Source organism: Adiantum capillus-veneris, chromosome 7 (assembly GCF_014529385.1).
Source record: "Adiantum capillus-veneris isolate H3 chromosome 7, ASM1452938v2, whole genome shotgun sequence".
NCBI classification, from domain to species: Eukaryota; Viridiplantae; Streptophyta; class Polypodiopsida; order Polypodiales; family Pteridaceae; genus Adiantum; species Adiantum capillus-veneris.
This window is the reverse complement of record NC_140937.1, coordinates 159,011,971-159,031,218: the sequence shown is the minus strand read 5'-3', so window position 1 is coordinate 159,031,218 and position 19,248 is coordinate 159,011,971. Positions and strand designations below refer to the sequence as shown.

The window sequence follows — 19,248 nt, the reverse complement described above, 5'->3', positions numbered from 1 at the left end:
CCGTGTGTGTTTGAAGTGTCAATTCCCGTTACAGGTGTTTGTTTGCAAAGTTTCTCTGTGTCCTAAAGTTTAAAGTAAAGTTTCGGGTGAAAGCCTAAGTCTACCGCCCTACGGGCCGGTTTCAGGCGGCATCTTACTCGAAAGGAAATGCACAGACATGGTGTTCTACTGTGTTGTTATGCAAAAAAGCACCTTCGAAGGGGTAAAATTCAAGAGAATTTCATTCAACTTGGATATCAAAAGAATATGAAGAAGATGTCATCATGGCTTGGCATCATTTGAGAATGACTAAGAAAAACACGTTGGATGACTATTGCCGAAGGTTTTGTGATACCTTTTTGCTAGCGTCCTTGTTTCGGAGGGTCACTTTGAGGGATCAGATTGAGTGGTTTTGCTGTGGTTTGCTGAAAGAGATTCGACAATAGTGTCTGCAACAGATGTCTTACTCTATTTAGAGACTTGTGGGACATGCCAAGCAAGGCTTGGAATGCATGCTGGTGCATTCAGTTATCCTATGGACAAGCCAATGTCCACCTCAACAGGGCAAGAGTCTTGCATTGAAGAGAATGAACCAGGGGAACCGGATGAAAGTACATCAGAGGATTTTGAAGAAATAAGGGAATTATATGATAATGCATCCGAGGGTTCCGACGAGCTAAGGGAACCAAATGCAAGTTCATCAGAGGATTCCGAAGAAGAAAGGGAATCAGATGATGGTGCATGTGAGGGTTTTGAAGAAACAGGGCATTCAATTGACGGTTCTTCAGACAATTCGAACGATTGAGATCGAGGTGCCAAGGAAAGGGGAGGCAAGTAGGGCTAACAACAGGTCACAGGGCACATAAAAAAAGAACAGAAAGGTAAGCTAGATCCACCGGATATATTGGTCAAGGGTACTTTTTGGCCCTCGATGCAGAGTGAATGAAGGAGGAAAACATTGCAAATTATCTTCAAAGAGAGCTTTACCTTGAGGCTTTTGGAATATTAGCAGTGTTTATGCCAAAAGTTACCAATCAACAGGTTGAATCTGGTACCGTGCGGACTGCACAAGAGGTGAGCCACTCGAGTCCTTTGTCATAGATTGCCTAGATTGAATAAAGTCACTAATTTCTCGTTGAGATTTTAAGGATACTGATAGATTGACATTGTTTTTCGGAATGACTTTATGGATATATGCACATTGAATTGGAAATTTCTTTGATTGAACGGAAGACATGTGCTCTTTGATGTGTGCATTGTAAGAGACATGTAGAGAACGATGAAATGTCTGCAGCATTTGGTCTGATGAATGATATGAACTAAGTGCATATAGAAAACTGTTAGAGATCAGCGAGGTCTGGGTGTGATGACTAAGAGCGTCTTTGTACAAGTGTTGGATTTGTGTCATCTAGTGCGTCGGTACTTAGAGCGAGTGTCTACTGAACTGGTTTATGGCTTATGTCTGATCTTGCAGGGGTAATTGAGGGCGATTACAATTCTTTTAAGTGGGGGGCATACCATAAACTGATGATGTGGCATGACGACCTGGGCAGGACCAGATGACGTGGCAGGTTGTACAGAGACCCCGCAATTTAGGCTGATGATGGCTGACGCGGCTGCCCTATGGATTTTCCGCAAAAAGCGTTGACATGCTGACGTGGCTGCTCTACATATTTCCACCAATTGCGTTGGCTGCTGTATGGGCAGTTTTTAGACCAGATGCTTTTGGGATCTGATTGCTTTTGGGGCTCTGCTTTTGGGGCATCCCTTGTACGAATAAATAGACCCTTGGGGCCTCACTCACTGGACGTAGAGTCTGAGAGCAGAGGTCCCCCGGGTGTTGTACTTTGCTCAAGCCTTAACATAAAAATAAATACCGAAAGGGGGGCCAGATTTTGGGGCCAATACCTCTGGTGCACGGAACTACACCGGGCCGTGTCGGCTCTAAATTCAAAATGTGATAAAGTTGTGAAGTGTTTTGAGTGATTCTCTTGTGTGACGTGCCCGATTTTCGACTTGGGGTTCACAAGTTTGTAACATCTAAATTAGGCTATGTCTTTACATTCACATTCACTAGTGGTGCAGTTTCTTGTTTACAACATTGTACGTCTCGTGAGGTTTGCCACGTTAGCTGAGTATGTTGTTGTGTCAAAGGCCAGCAAGGAAGCTATATGGATGACTCTTCTAGAGGTTACAATTCTACATTGTGATGGTCATAATGCTATCCAACTTGCACACAATCAAGCGTCCCAACTGATATATAAAGCACCATGATGTGAAGTGTTGCTTCATTCATGAGTAGTTTGAGGCCCAAGACAATCACATCCAGCTTTTATTAGGCCAGCGTTTTTGCTTCTAGCTGCTAGCACTACACTTTTTGGGTAATTTCGTCGCCGGAAAATCCCTCCAATCTGAAACGAACGAGGAGAAAGGATCTCCCGGCTACACAGACCGCCTACAGATACGTGTCGGACGAACCACCCGACCATAGCCACCATCCGGCAGCTCCGCTCCCCCATGCTGGGGCCAGTGTCCGAGGACGTAGGCGTGCACTTGTAAGATCGAGCGTCCCATACCACCCCGCCTCACCTCCTCGAGGTGACCTCGCGCACTCCTAGCCTCGCGGGCTAACCATTGGCACTCTGCCAGTGGGGTCGATAACTGAAAATGAGGCCTTGGCCTCCCTTTTATAATAATGGCCGGCCACACTGGCCGTGTTCACACTACGTCCGCTTGGACACTAGACACCCATCCCGACGGCATCTGGGCTAGATCCCCTCTCCTATGAGCGGGACATAACATACTCCCCCCCTTAAGAACCATTGATGTCCTCATCAATGAAGTGGGGATACTGAGCCTTCAAAGCTCTAACAGGTTCCCAAGTAGCAAACCTTTCAGATTGACCCTTCCATTTAATTAAGTACTCGTCATAAGCCTTTTGGCGCGAATGACGGGTACGATGATCTAAAACTGCTTCTTGTTCTCGAGGAATATACTCAGTTTGCATATCTTGCCATACATTTTCCTCGATAGGCACAACAACGTCAGCTTCGCCCAATTTCACTTTAAGGCGGCTGACGTGAAACACCGGATGTACACTAACATCCGAAGGAAGAGCCAGTTTGTAGGCAACTTGGCCAATTTTCTTTGTGATCAGGAATGGACCACAATATCTAGCTGAAAGCTTACAATGCTTTCTTGTTCGCATAGTCTTGGAATCCTTGGGTATCTTCAGATAGACCCATTGTCCCACATCTAGAGTCCTTGGAGATCTCTTTTGATTAGCATAAGTAGTGACTCGATCACGAGCCGTTCTTATACTATCCTTAGCCAATTCGGAAGCATGTATATCTTGGATTCCCATCATAGAATATATGTGATATCAGGAGATACTACATGTATTATTGGCATGCAAGCGAGGTCGCTTGCAGTATTTCAAGGGTGGGGTGTGTCACCAAGAGGTGTATTTTTCCTGTTGCCTTCCGTAAATAAGTACTAGATATTTTTATTTATTTTTATTTTTACTTGTTTTCCCCGGAACCCTTGAAAAGGTGCAAGTGGACATTGCATGGCCAGTGTGAAACGGCTGCGGCCGAATAGGTTTCTCACAGCGGGAGTCTGGGTCGGTTAGTCGGGGACTGGTCAGGCCAGTTAGCACTGAATTCTGATGAGTATGGAAGCCTGTGTGCGCCAAATGAAGTTTGGGCCACTCGGAAAGTCACTTATAACTTTATAAGTCAGTGGGAACTAGAGAATTAACTCAAAAGGGGCAAACTAAACACATGGCGGCTCCTGGTGAAGTTTTCCACTTCCATCAGCAAGAGGGGGCGCCCAATTTGAGAGAGGAGGCTGATTTGACTCATAAGTGACCTACAGTGTGTGTGTGAGTAGTGGGTGCAGGTCTACAACTTTAATGGAAAGCTTGCCTTCTCCTCTATCTCATGTAGCGCGATGATTTGCTCTCGTGCATCTCTCTCTCTCCCCTTTGGCACATATGGTAATGCCCCACTAGTTGGGCTACTTAGTTGAACATGTACAGTTCTGGGGGTTTATGCGCGTTTGCCAAGGCAAGAGCCTTCTGAACAGGAACCGGATTAGCTAATTGCTAATCCCCCACAGATATGCACAGTTCCATCGCGAAAGATTGCGAGTTTGGAGAGTTTTCTCGCGTGAAAACTCGTCCAATTCACAGGGGAACTGTCCCATTGTGTGCGTGAGCCCTTGGGACACGCGTAGGCGTGTTCGCTTCGCTAAAAACGATCCGAAACAGCGAATTACAGCCTGTTGTGTTTTTTTGCAGGTTTAGGGTTTTGCACCTAAACTGCAAGGGAACACCAGGGAAGCCTCATGAGAGCCTTGGGATGCGTGTACAGGCTTTTGGGCACCCGGCAGTGAAAAACAGGGAATTACAGCCCGCTGAATTTCTGTGACAGCTCACCAGAAAGCTTCCAGATAGCGAGGGAATCCGTCCTAGACAGGTGCTTTTGACCTACAGGGGTTTTTGCGTCGTTATGCTGCCAAAATCAGGTCGAACACCTGCGTTTTCAGCCCTCTCCAGGTTTGGGCAGCTTTGTGACAGCTTGTGCGAAGTGGTCGGATCGTCTACCTTAATTTGAATAAAGAAATACGGAAAGAGGCGCCAGTCTTTGGGGCCTACAGGGTGTCGGTCTCGTGTGCTCAGTGACATTCTAGTCGCTGGACGCAACTGTGTTCTCTTTCCTTCTTAGTGCTCTGTGTAAAGTTAACAGGTAATTGAAATAGTACCGCCCTTTACGTTGTACAGGCCGGTTATAGCTTCTAAGTGTGAATTCTTTAAGAAAGAGCTTCTGTACTTGGGTCACATCATTACTCGCGATGGAATTCGCGTCGACCCTGAAAAGTTGAATAAAGTGCGAAATTGGCCCATTCTGAAGAATGTACGCCAAGTAAAGTCCTTTTTAGGCTTTATTGGATTCTTTCGCAAGTTTATCAAGGATTACTCAAAAGTTGTTGCTCCGCTTACGCAACTTTTAAAAGGAGGGGTGAAAGGGCCGAAGACTTCGGGTCCTCGTCGTAAAGGTAATCCCCCTGTTGTCTGGAATGAGCGTCTCGACGAGAGCTTTCGGACACTAAAGCACTTGGTGACTATTGCGCCAATATTGCACATTGTGGATCCTAGCAAACCGTTTGTGGTTGAAATGGATGCTAGTGATTAGGCTATTGGTGCCATAGTTACAAGGGACGGGGGGGACGGGTCCTAGGGCCGGGGGACGGCCGTAACCGGGCTGGGAACAGAAGGGAACGCCGAGGGACGGATGGAAATCGGGCCGGACGGGCGGGTCGCAGGGGGGACGGACCGGGGTCGGACGGAACGACCGGGGTCGGCCGGGGTCCGTTAAAAAATTTGCCCGTTTTTTACCGTTTTTAACGGATCTGTGCAGTCCCAACTGCCATATTTTTGGAGCCTTGGCCCTTGGGAGGCTATAAAAGGCTCCCTTGGGCCTCTTAATACTCATAGTCTCAATGCTCATTCCTTTTCCCTCAAGCTCAAGGCTCAAGCTACTCAAGTCTCAATCATCAATGCTTTCCTCTCTACTCAATGCTCATTGCTCAAGCTTGAAGCATGACCATTGACTACTCTACACTCTAGTCTCCACTCTCAAGTCTCTCCCTCTTCTACCCACTTTGAAGTTTGAACTTTGAAGCTCTCCTCTCCCTCTTCTACCCACTTTGAAGCTCTCCTTTACTCTCTCTCCACACAAGCTCTCCTCTAACTCTTCTAACTTCTAAGCTCTACTCTCTCGAGTCTCTCCACCATCATGTCATCTCAAGCCAACTCCACTTCTCAAGCCACTTCTTCTCGAAGGAGGCCCGCCGTGCAAACGTGGTCGTGGTGGGATGAAGTCGACTTTAGCTCGCGTGGCAAAGGTGGCGGTGCAAGACTATGGACGTGCAAGCTATGTCCATACAAGAGATCGGGTGGTTCAAACAAAGTGCGAGCCCATCTTCTTCATGAACCCGGTCACGAGGTGAAGTTTTGCCCTCATGTAGCTCCCGAGAAGAGGTTGGATCTTTTTGAGAAGCTCACGGTGTATGAGGTTGCGGAAGTGGCCAAGAGGGGCCGTTTTGTTGCCGTTGATCCCTCCGCCACGGCGACACCGCGAGAGCAAAGGGAAGCCAACCTTGACGACATCTCTCGAACCTTCAAGAGCCATGGATCTACACCGTCCTCTTCCGTTCCGCATCGCCAAACCACTCTCAACGAAAATTGGAATCCTAAAGGAAGAGGTGGATAGGTCGGTTGCCCAATTCTTCTTCCACGACCACATTTCCTTCCATGCTTCGCGGTGAGTTTCCCTTGGCATATGCACATTGCAATCTTCCATTTTGTATTCATAATGGGTTATAACTTCTCGACTCTCGACTCTCCATACTAACACAACATGCTCTATTTTGTGTGGATAGGTCTCCATACTTTCGAACCATGGTTACGAAAATAGGGGAATATGGCTCCTCTTATGTGCCACCTTCATCGAAGAGGCTTCGCACCACCCTCCTTGACAAAGAGAAGCTTGCCGTGGAGCAAGCGGCCCAAGCAACAAAGGATTTGTGGGAGACCAATGGCGTCTCTCTTCTTGTAGATGGATGGAGCGACACCCTCAAGCGGTCCATCCACGGGGTGGTGGCCTACTCTCGGGGGGAGATGTACTTTGTGGAGTCACATGATGCATCCGATAGTGGCAAGGCCGCCGAGATGCTTGCTGCGGAGTGGACAAGCACCATAGAGATCACCGGCCCGGAGAATGTCCTTTGTATGGTTGCAGATGGAGAGGCGTCAAATAGGGCAACCGGAGCTATCATTGAGGGCATGTATCCCAGCATCCATGTCACATTTTGCATGGCGCATTGCCTCAATAACCTCCTCAAGGACATAGAGAACTTGTCATGGATTTCACCCACCATTGGTGACGCCTCTCGAATTGTCTCCTTTGTGCTCAACCATCAAAAAGTGCGCGATGAATTCTCAAAGAGGAGCCACTTGTCCTTGCTAAAATATTCAGAGACAAGATTTGCATTTAATTGGCTTATGCTAGGCCGCTTGTCTACATGTGGCGGAGCCTTAAGGGGCCTCTTTCTCAGTGATGAGTTCCAGGCCATGCCGGAGTCTACATCAGCAGTAGGATTGAAATGCCGAGAATGGGCCGACGACGCCGCTTGGTGGGAGGAGGTGAAGACTCTTGACGCCATGGTCAAACCTATTCTACACCTACTTCGAGTGGTGGATGGCTTGCAACCATGCATTGGCAAAGTCTACGAAGCCATGGATCGGATGATAGAGGCACTTGAGAAGCTTGTGCCTGACCCTGTTCAGTATGCGGAGATTCATGGCTTGTGTGAGTGGAGGTGGAATGGATACTACTCTCCACTTCATGCGGCAGCTTATGTGCTTGACCCTGAGTTTCAAGGAAGGCGTCAAGAGACCGACAAGGAGGTGAGCAAAGGATGGCGGCTTGCATTGGAGCGCCTTGAGCCTAGCAGTGACATTAGGCGCAAGATTAGAGACGAGCTACTCAACTACAGGCAAAAGAAGGGCTCCTATGGATGTGTAGATCATAGTTACCCGGAACGCGGAACGGGAACGGCGACGGGATCCCCGCGGAACGGGGGAACGGCTAGGGGTCCAGAACGGGAACGGCGCGGAACGGGAGGTATAAAAAACACCCAAATAGTGCATTTTTTAGCTCCTTGTGTTTAAATACAAGGAGTATTAGAGTGCTTTGACTCTAATACTCACAAAAAACTTGTTTTGAAGACCATTCAACCTTGCTATGACTAGATGATGAGAGAGAGAGAGAGAGAGAGAGAGAGAGAGAGAGATTTGAGAGAGTGGGAGGGAGAGGAAGAGAGCTTGAAGGCTTGGAGCCTTGAGCCTTGAGAGAGTGAGCCTTGAGAGGGAGACATCTTGAGAGTGTGAGAGGGAGAGAGCTTGAGCCTTGAGGATTAGCTTGTGGAGAGAAAGGGGGAGGAGGCTGCATTTTATGAGTCCTTGAGGCCTTGCACACTCCAAAAAGAAGCCCAAACATTTACTTTAATTTTTTCAATTTTTGCCAGATTTGTTTGTAACTGTTGGCCGTTCCAGGGGCTTTCCGGAACGTTCCGGAATGGTTCCGGAACGGCCGTTCCGGTTTGCACTGGCCACCCGGAACGTCTAACGTTCCGAGACGTTTCGGAACGTTTGGGAAAGGAACTGCCCCCCGGAACGCCGGAACGGGGGCTAGGGGGCGTTCCCCGGTAACTCTGGTGTAGATGCACAGCTTGATCGCAACAAGATTGGCTCGGTTTTGTGGTGGGAGGACTATGGAGTAGATGGCCCACATTTGCAGCGCTTGGTTGTTCGTGTCCTTAGCCAAGCATGTACCACTAGTTGCTTGGAGCAACTATGGAGTGTGTACAGCCACATTGCCTCTAAGAAGAGGAATCGCCTTGGGGTTCAGAGGGCCAATGATTTGGTGTTTGTGAGCGCTAACTTGCGCATGCTTGCCAAGAGCGTCACACACAAGGCAGATCCTTTCACTGAGTGGGAGATGGCACAAGAGAATCCATCTATGGCCGATACTCTTTTGGAGGAGCTAGAGGAGGATTTCGAGCCTCAATGCGAGCCTCCCGAGCCCTCATACGTCGCTGACGACCTCGACTAGGACGACGATGTGGAGATTCAGCAGGCGAGCACTTCTTGAGTTTGATGATCATTGATCACTCGACTCTCGAGTCTACAACTCTACCTACTACATAGCCCTTTGTACTTTTTGTTATCCTTGAGGCCTCAGGCTTGTCCTAAGTCCTTTAGGCTTTTTGACTCTTGAGCCCTTGTGGCATGCACTTCTCATTTTGTATCCATCGATCATCGATGTTTTATTAGTACATTTCAGCCTATATGACTCGTGTTCTTTGGACTATTTAGTGTAAATTTATGGTCAAAGTGATGCTCTATGTGTGTGGCATGTGTGTAGGTCAAAAAATGCCAAAAAAACTCTTTTTTTTTTTTGCCGTTCCGACCCCCGTCCCCGTTTCCTGACTTTTGCGTCCCAACCCCGTTCCTGACCCCGACCCACCGTCCCATGTAACTATGGCTCCCGCACGCAATGGGACAGTTCCCCTGTGAATTGGACGAGTTTTCACGCGAGAAAACTCTCCAAACTCGCAATCTTTCGTGATGGAACTGTGCGTACGTGTGGGGGATTAGCAATTAGCTAATCCGGTTCCTGTTCAGAAGGCTCTTGCCTTGGCAAACGTGCATAAACCCCCAGAACTGTACATGTTCAACTGAGTAGCCCAACTAGTGGGGCATTACCATATGTGCCAAAGGGGAGAGAGAGAGATGCACGAGAGCAAATCATCGCGCTACATGAGATAGAGGAGAAGGCAAGCTTTCCATTAAAGCTGTAGACCAGCGCCCACTACTCACACACACACTGTAGGTCACTTATGAGTCAAATCAGCCTCCTCTCTCAAATTGGGCGCCCCCTCTTGCTGATGGAAGTGGAAAACTTCACCAGGAGCCGCCATGTGTCTAGTTTGCCCCTTTTGAGTTAATTCTCTAGTTCCCACTGACTTATAAAGTTATAAGTGACTTTCCGAGTGGCCCAGACTTCATTCGGCGCACACAGGCTTCCATACTCATCAGAATTCAGTGCTAACTGGCCCGACCAGTCCCAGACTAACCGACCCAGACTCCCGCTGTGAGAAACCTATTCGGCCGCAGCCGTTTCACACTGGCCATGCAATGTCCACTTGCACCTTTTCAAGGGTTCTGGGGAAAACAAGTAAAAATAAAAATAAATAAAAATATCTAGTACTTATTTTCGGAAGGCAACAGGAAAAATACACCTCCTGGTGACAGAACCCTTAGCGTAAAGCTTCTCAGTTCTCAGTACTTCGAGAACAGTGCGTATATGCACTCGGTGCTCAGACAAACTTCGGCTGTAGATCAAGATATCATCGAGAAATACAACAACGAAGTTGCCTAAAAATGGTCTCAGCAGATCATTCATCATCTGTTGGAACGTAGCTGGAGCATTGGTCAAACCAAAAGGCAAAACCAAAAACTCGTAGTGACCATAACAGTATGGAAGCCTGTCTTAGGAGTATCTTCCAGTTTGATCCGTATCTGATGATAGCCTGATTGTAGGTCTATCTTCGTAAAATACAACGCTCCATGGAGCCGATCTATCAGATCGTCCATGCGCGGGAGCGGATACTTGTTCTTGACAGTGAGTTTATTCAACCCCTTGTAATCCACGCAGAAGCGCATAGTGTTATCCTTCTTTCGACAAAGTAGCACTAGCGCTCCCCACGGGGATTTGCTAGGCCGAACAAAACCCTTGTCGAGATAATCTTTCAGCTGTCGCTGAATCTCGTCCTCGGTTTTACTAAACCGATAGGGTTGCTTTGAGAAGGGCCGACTACCAGCCACCAACTCAATGCCATGATCTACTCCTCTCGAAGGCGGCAAGCCAGGAGGTAGATCATCAAGAAAAACATCCTTGAAATCAGTCATGATTTCTCGGATAAGGTTGGATTCGTCGGAATCCCCAAGCTCAACAGAAGAATACGAAACATTTTTATGAAATTCAAAGACGGAAGTACCAAGCACTAATGAATCAAACCAAGCAGATGGTACTCATTGATAAAAGTCAACATCAGAAGACTTTATTTCTTTATACATTTCCAAAGCAGTAACAACTGATATTGCAAAACCATTATTTACAGACTTCTGATTACAAAGCGACACAGATACATGAGGCATGTTCTGCTTAACAAAAACAAGAGAGTGATGTACATAGTCTATATATAATGAGTCTTGTCTATCATAAAACCATGGAATTCCTAAAATAACATCTACTCTGTCCAGGCGCATGATGTGGAAATCCAGGTTCTCGTTGTAATTAGCCAGCTCGAGCGACAAGTCTGGAACCATCCGATTCCATACATCTGTATCCACGCCACGAGCCATCTTCACGCGATACTCATAGTCACTGCCCCACGTCCGCAGGCTCAGTTTCTGCACCAATTTTGTATCCACAAAATTGTGTGAGCTTCCATTATCAAGGAGTACGGTCACATCGTGACCATTGATCTTCCCAGGGAAACGGAGAAGATCGTGCTTATCAAACACTTTGGTGCTAAAAGTACAATTAGTGCATGAACTGTGCGCTAAATGATGGATTTCAACTTGAACAACATCAGAGTTACCTGAGATTTCGTGAATTTGAACCGAAGGACGGCCTTGCGGTTTTTGCGTCTTTTTCTTCTTGGAGCAATCCTTGATTTGGTGACCCGTCTGGTCACATCCGAAGCAAGCCCCCTTCTTCACTACATCAGCAACTGAAGCATTTCTGGCTTTCTTCTTCTCCTGAGAAGATCTCGGCAATGATTTGGACTTATGCTGGAATCGGGGTCGCTTCCTCGAAGCACCCTCACCGGATTGATGGTCTGCAATTCTTTTCTTCTCATAATTCACTCCATTTATTAAATGGAATGTCCTGGCCTTTGCCACTGCATCCTCGGCGTCAGTCGGGGCTTTATCCTTAATTAAGGCCTAACGGTAATCCTCATGCAATCCCAGCAGATACATGTGCACAACGTGCGTAGAATCCACCTTGCAGAAGGTGAGCGTCTCTTTGAAAGCTGTCGTATATTTATCAAAAGACAGAGTTTTCATCGAAAGACTCTGCAGTTTGGCATAAGCTTTCAAAGGGTCCATTTTAGCAAAATCCCTCTTGAATTTCACACAAAAATCAGCCCACGTTGTAGGCTTTTCTGTCATGTCACGCCACCAGGTAAGCGCCTTACTGCGTAGATAGAGAGGAATCGTCTGAATCCTCCGTTCATCATGTTCCCCATGGAGATCAAAGTATGTGGTCCACTGGTGCAGTCAGTTATTTACGGCCAATTCCGTACACTCCTTCTCTTCACTTGAGGAATTTGTAGTTTTGTCGGAATTGTGGCAGTCGGACCACCCTGCGAACGCCCAAAAGCAGCAATCTGTATCCGCAATTGTTGGAGATGGGTTTCTCCCTCGGAAATACGCGCAGTCGTCGACTGAGCCATATTTTCGAGAGTGGAAAGTCGGGAACTGAGCCCCTGTACAACCCCTTCGAGAGAGGCCAAGCGAAGGTCTGAACATTGACGTTTTCCAGAGCGGTAACACGTTGGTCGAAACTCTGGAAAGTGCTTGTAATCCATGTGTAGAGAGTATGCGTGAATGGAATTTGGATGTTACCTAGCACGTCGTCACGTGCACATCTGAGCTGGAGGAATCCATGGCGAAGTGCGTGAAAAACTGGAAAATTCACGCGAAACTGAGTCTTTTCTACACTTTTCGGTCACGAAAAGTTGAAGTTTGAAGAGCTCTACGCATCAGCGTGAGCGTCTGAAGGCGAGCAGGTGATGGCGGGAGCGCGGAAGCAGGAGAGGAGCAGGGAGCTCATAAAGTGAGGCTTTGTAAACTCTGCAACTCTGGAAGTGAGTTTTAATAAATGACAGGTTTCATACTTTAAAAAAAAAACCCAAAGTGCCCTGGGCACCCTGTAAAAAAAGGGTCACTTGATTAAATAAACCAAGGCCTCAGTGAAATAGCGTAAAAAAAAACTTGCAACGTGGATTAGCTTGCGAAGGCAGCGCTGGCAAATTGATGCTGCGTGGAGAGAAAATCAGCGCGCGTGGATTAGCTTGCGAAGGCAGCGCTGGCAAATTGATGCTGCGTGGAGAGAAAATCAGCGCGCGTGGAATTGGAGAGATCGCCTACGCATGCGTGTGCCCAACATGGACCTTCGCACAAAAATCAGCCCACGTTGGTTCCACTCTGGATCCATGCTGGCTGCTCACGATGACTCTCTCTCCTCCTATAGCGCAAGAGGTCAGGAGCCTTTCTCTCTCTTCTCTTCGCTGCATACTGCTGCTCCCTCCCCCCCTCTCTCTCTCTCTCTCTCTCTCTCTCTCTCTCTCTCTCTCTCTCTCTCTCTATTTCTTTCTGTGCAAACTTAATCACTACACAGAGAGAAGTAGAGAAGGAGTTTAGTAGGAGCTGTAATAAGGCATGCTGAATTTAACGCTCAACGAGCAGATGAAACAGCAATAAATCGAAAACCACCCAAAAAGAATCAGCCAGTTAACAAGTACATTCTCAAAATCAGTAAAATTAATGAAAAAAGCTCCGATTTTGGGTACTTCCCCTTGCTAATTTGCTGATTTTTATCAAAAATCAGCAACCAAACATCAATTTTTCACCTGCACACCTGCTTATAAGAAGGAAAAGAATTAGTTAAACAACCATTTCATCAAAAATTGCATGAAACAATGATTATCCGACTCTAAACAGCCCGTAGGTGTGCACACGGTCCTTCGTGCAGCCAAGCCGGCTCTGATACCATGAAACGAACGAGGAGAAAGGATCTCCCGGCTACACAGACCGCCTACAGATACGCGTCGGATGAACCACCCAACCATAGCCACCATCCGGCAGCTCCCCCGTGCTCGGGCCAGCGTCCGAGGATGTAGGCGTGCACCTGTAAGACCGAGCGTCCCATACCACCCAGCCTCACCTCCTCGAGGTGACCTCGCACACTCCTAGCCTCGCGGGCTAACCACTGGCACTCTGCGAGTGTGGTCGATAACTGAAAATGAGGCCTTGGCCTCCCTTTTATAATAATGGCCGGCCACACTGGCCGTGTTCACACTACGTCCGCCCGGACACTGGATGCCCATCCCGACGGCATCTGGGCTAGATCCCCTCTCCTATGATGAGCGGGACATAACACAATCCATCAGCGTTTTTGTTGCCTCTTGCCTTTTTGGGATCTTCTGCGTTTTCAGCATGGGGGGCAGCACTCAGCTTCTCACCCACTGGATCTTGCCTCCTACACGGCTTGACATCCGGTGCCTTGCCAGCGAGATTCCTCTAATTCTACTTCTGTTTTCAGCCATAAACACCTGCTGTTTTCTCTGTTTTCAGCCCTCCGCACACAGAGATAAACCATCCCTACACCCTTTGCACCGTTGCGGACCATGCCGGGAGCGTACGAGCACGCTGAAAATCGCTGGACAGCAGTGTTTTCGTCATCGTGCAGTTGCGTTTTTGGGTGGACAGCAGACACTCGGCTTGTGTTTTTCACATGGGATGAGGTTACCTCCTGCCAAGACACCAACTAGTGGCGGTCCATGCGGTCTCTCAGTGACTGCTGCAGTACACGGTATTTTCGACATCGGCTTGATCATCTACGGGCATACGATCCTTGGGAGATCCATTCCAGCCATCATTCGGCGGTAGCGCACTCAGGGGGGGTGGTGACTTGTGGTTTGCTATGGACACACCTATGCACTCATAGAGGAGTTCACACGAGATATGGCCATGCTCATGGCATATGGGATTCAGACATTCCTGGAGAAGACACCACCATCTTGGGTGGACAGACACTTACCACTCGACCTCGACACGTCAAATCACTTGCTGGCACAGGAGCATCTACATGGACTCAGGGAGAGGATCTTGGATCTCTTCTTGGACGGGTTCATTGCTTGGATCTACAGATTGGAGCGGGACTTCAGTGCTTTGGACTCTTTTGGAGAGTTTACCCCTGAAATGCGGGAGATCAGGCATCATTACGCGACTACATCCGGAGTCATGCGGAGCTTGGCTTGGATGGTAGTGCAGTTGCTCTTCTACACTCCTGATCAGTTGGATTGCTACCTTCAGAGTTACTTACACTCACCCTCGGTGCAGACAACGTAGTCTGACCACACCTCTTCTAAGAGGCCCTTCACAGTGCAGACTGTTGAGTCTGGCTTTCCCCTCATCTTGGATTACCCTACCTACTGTCTGGACACCATCCTGTGGTGGTCCGTGTGGTCTCTCGGTGACTGTTGCAGCTTACGGTAGCTTCTACAGTGCAGAGGGTTGAGGCTTTCCGTGATTCAGAGGATGTTTATGGCGCAGATTGCTACATCTGGACACAGCTTAGCCACCTGGCCACACTGGGTTACAGGTTCATGCATTGACAGGCTTCCGGTCATTCTCATGATGGTTCCTGGGCTTCTCCATTTTCTCCGGACGGTTTGACTACAGACACCACAGATCCTATTGGACAGGACACTTGCAGTTTTATTGGCACTTCTTTCACGACAAGGAGTTGTTTTCACTCTGAGTTCGGGACCTTCACGCAGTATCTTCACCCTGTATCGGCGGAGTACAATAGTTTGCTACACTCCTTGTGACGGCACTTTACCATGGAGCTTTCTTGGCGGTCGGGACACCCCAGACTGTTGCTACACTCGCGGAACTTGCCGGAGTATTGTCCTTTAGTGGACATTGCAGCAGACATCTTCATCATTTGCCTCACATCTTCGGCTTCATGCGGTTTGTTCAGCATCAGGTGCTGAGAGGGGGTGTTAGACTTACACGACTCTGTTGCTTCACAGGTCTAGGGCATACTTGTATGGCTAGTATGTCTCCGGGCTGGCAACCCATAGTCTAGGTTGTACCTGGTCTGGCCGCCCACTTTTGTCCGGGCGCCCTCTTATATATATTCCTCTTGCTGAGTCGTGGGGTTTTTTATGCATCCAATTTGCCCTACCTCCCCTTTGGGCACCTATATAGGGAGGCAGGGGGGTACCCACTTACACGGTCTGACACACTGTACACTGCAGTTTGGTGGTTGATGGTAGTCATGGGGGGTGTCACAAAAGGTGGAAAAATCTATGGAAAAGAGAATGTTTTATTGATGAGAAGTACACAAATAATGGCTTTATTAAATAGGTCTTGAACGCACTTCATTAAGAGAATAGATATAATTTGCAAATCCTTAGGAATTCCCTGATTTTCTGGTGTACATTCACTTGCTCACCATCAGTGGTATATTCTGATAACCCCCTCTTACTTGTATTTTACCAATCTACAGGGAAGGCCTTGTTCGCTTTTGCACGGAGAAATACATGAAACCAGAAAAGGGGAACCTGAAGTCAAGCTGTATGCACCTCACAAATTATGCAGTAAACAAAAACAACACAAATTTTGAGTTCAATTCAAGCTTAGCAGAAACCGATCGAGGAAGCAAGTGGACATTGAGCTCACTTTTCAAGGCATTGGCTGCCGGAGGGTATGATACGGGAAGGCTCAAAAGGCAGATAAGAAAAATGGTGGTGATGACCATCATATCCATTGTCCCCCTTCTCATTCACAATTACAGAAATTGTGTGAATGAGGATGACAATGGGAGAACATGCTTTGAGCTATTGGGTATGGATGTGCTCCTTGATGAGAAATGCAGGCCTTGGCTACTTGAGGTATGCGAGTTTGCACAATATATGTTTTCCATATTCCAGAATCTCTATTTTGGGTTTCCAAGGATTGATCTGCACATCAAGACTCTATGACCATTGGTGTATACATATGTAAATATTTGTTTACATGTATAATAATGTACACACATATGATATTTGTATATATGTATCCGTATATATAAGGGACAAGCGTATAGATTTTAACTTATATTACATCTGCATCTCTGTTGTTTGCATTAGCTGAAGTAGCATTTTTGACATGATATGGCTAAACGTGCAGGTCAATCATTCTCCTTCATTTGCCATCGACACTCCGCTAGATTTCAAAGTCAAGGAGTCTCTGCTAAGTGATACCCTTAGGTTACTCAATGTAGACCCCTCAGGTGTGTCAAGATACAAGCTGCAAGATAAGAAGGGGTCAAAAATGCGACTGTATGGCCGCCGAAGTATCAAGGATGAATTAGAGAACTTTTCTCCTCAAAGTAGCCATAATGAAGGACATTGTAGGGCTACTGAATATGATGAGTTTGAGCATAAAAACCTTGGGAATTTTGATCGCATCTACCCCCCTGATGACATGAACCTGCAAGCGCTATATGACGTATTCTTGGCAGGATCTGAGGAGCTTTTTAAGCAGTCTTTTGACATGAAAGTCAAGAATGCAATAGTCAAAGCGCAAGAGATAAGAAAGAGGGAGGAGATGGAGAAAGAAGCAGCAGAAAAGAGAAAGCAAAAAAAGCTTCATGAGATGAGAAAGAAAGCTCAGGAATCTGCCAAACTGGCTCTCTCCCAGCAGCAGCAGCAACAACAACAGGCTGCCGCTTATTCAAACAATGCTCAGGTGGAATGCAGCAGTGACTCGTTGAATGACTTCGGGAAGAGGATCATCTTTGACATGGCAAGTCCTCACTCTAGTGTGGAGACTCCAACAGGTTGGGATAGGGCACGCACTGCCTTAGACAGGGTATCGGAGAGAGGCAGACCCCAACAAGTTGAAGAAAAGCCTACGATGGATACACATACCCATAAGAGAGTCTTTTCTGATGCAATGAAAAGTAATGGGCAGCAAGAGACTTCCATTGACTACCTAACAAAAGAGATTTCAGATAGCAGCATCTTCGCCAAGACAACCACAAGCTCAAAGCCGGCTAGGATGATGCACCAAGCTGTAAAATATAAATACAGCTCAACGTCTGCAATCCCGAGACTTTCTTCTTTACCTTGCATTGTACCACAAGCCTTCTACCGGCATCACTTCAGGAAGACGTCATACTCTCGGGCTTCCCATCATGACAGAATTCCTGAGCTGGACCCTGACAGCCTGCTTGTGAGAAGGCATTACTTAACCCGGACATCATTGGAGCTCAAAAGAGAATCCTTATTGGAGAGAAGAACTGCTAGCTTTCTTTCCACCAGGGCTTACCGTGGAAAGCTACCTGGATTAAGAGAGTCTCCTTTTCCATTGTATGGCATGGATGCCGGCCCCTTCTTGACGGAGCCCCGGAGCATGGTCCCTCATGATGAGTACAGATCTTCATTGAGATCCTCAGCAGTGAGTAGCATGACAACCAAGAGCGAGAGAATCGCGACACAGAGCTCAATCAAGAGCAGATATGGGCATATTAGGAGAGCAGGAGGAAGCTAAATGAAGCTAATCTCATTGCCCACAAACAGACGAACTAATGCCAGTTTTCTGCTTGACTACTGGCAAAAGCAGAGTGTGTGTTCATTGAGGAGCAGGAGTGGGAGTTGTTTGCTGCCTCTATCATGTAAGGAGAGTCTCTCCTGTCAGTAGTTGTTGCTTTTACATGAGCACAGTTCTGCCAAGAAAAGCTAAGGATTCAATAAACACAAGAGCTGGTCAAGGGATTTTGACTGATCATACAAACGATAAAATGGCTAAACATCATTGTCATTTACATATACTAGGGAAGTTCTCTTTGTAAATGTCATCTTTGGGGTGATTGGCTTTCTTATCAGGGGTACAGTTCTTGAAGTGCGACTCCTCTCTTTTAAAAGCACATACATGGCCCATTGGCATACATTTCATGATTGGCCCCTTGAAGATTCATGTTGCAAGGTCCAGCAGGGTGGTGCTGACGAGAGTCCGGTGAAAAAATGGCAATAGCACTTGATTATAGCCAAATACTTCCAGTTGATTAGTCATGAATGAATTGATTAAGACAACAGTAATGCCTTTTGTGTCAATTTTTCCTTACTGTATCTTCTCTCAATTCACTGCTTCTGAATGTTCTCAATTTTTTTGGCCATGCCACTTTCTCCAACCCCCCCCCAACGATGATTTCCAAGAACAAACTGCTCAGAATCGCAAATAAGCTGATGACATGGTGTCCTCACCTTGTCAATAAGTGACAGGGGGTCAGTGTCAAGGGATCGACGGTGGGCGTATGATCGGCGGGGCGCGTGTGATTTGGGCGCCCAATCGCCGTGCAAGGGGGGCCACGAGATATGCGCGGCATCCTTATCATGCATCAATGCGCGCTAGCTCAGATGGTAGAGCTCATGTTTGCGGAGAGGGAGGTCGTGGGTTCAATGGACTTCCTCAATGGAATGCGATCAATAGCGGATTAAACCCCGGCCGTCGATCCCTTCACTTCTTGAGTGGCACATTATAGTCGAGGGTGTCCTCGTCACAAAAGGGACTATGGGTATGAACCTTGAAGTGTTCATTTTGCATCTACATTTGAAAATCGGAAAGTAGGTTTGGTTTTCGTAGAGGATGGGCAAGAGGAGGTTAAAAAGTTAGCAATACATTGTTGTGTGCCTCCCCGCCTCCCCCCGACAGTTTGACTCCTTGTATCGTACCAATTTTGTCTAGTTCTAGGTCATCTTATATTCAGTATTGTTCCAAATAATTGTTACACTCATTTCCTCTCCCCCTGTCTCTCTATACACACATATATAGATAAATATACGTATATATACCTATTT

At 47.2% G+C, this 19,248-nt stretch overlaps 1 protein-coding gene across 3 annotated transcripts in view; it reads left to right on the top strand.

Annotated features, from left to right (window-relative positions):
* Positions 1–18,270, top strand: part of LOC147454925 (uncharacterized) — a 30,692-nt gene extending 12,422 nt beyond the window's left edge. For all 3 annotated transcript variants that reach the window (XM_086516747.1, XM_086516748.1, XM_086516749.1), the window contains 2 exons: positions 15,915–16,299; positions 16,577–18,270. In XM_086516747.1, the coding sequence (XP_086372873.1) occupies positions 15,915–16,299; positions 16,577–17,941 (1,750 nt within the window). In that variant the 3' untranslated portion in view covers positions 17,942–18,270. The remainder of the gene's footprint in view (positions 1–15,914; positions 16,300–16,576) is intronic.
* The last annotated feature ends 978 nt before the right edge of the window (positions 18,271–19,248 follow it).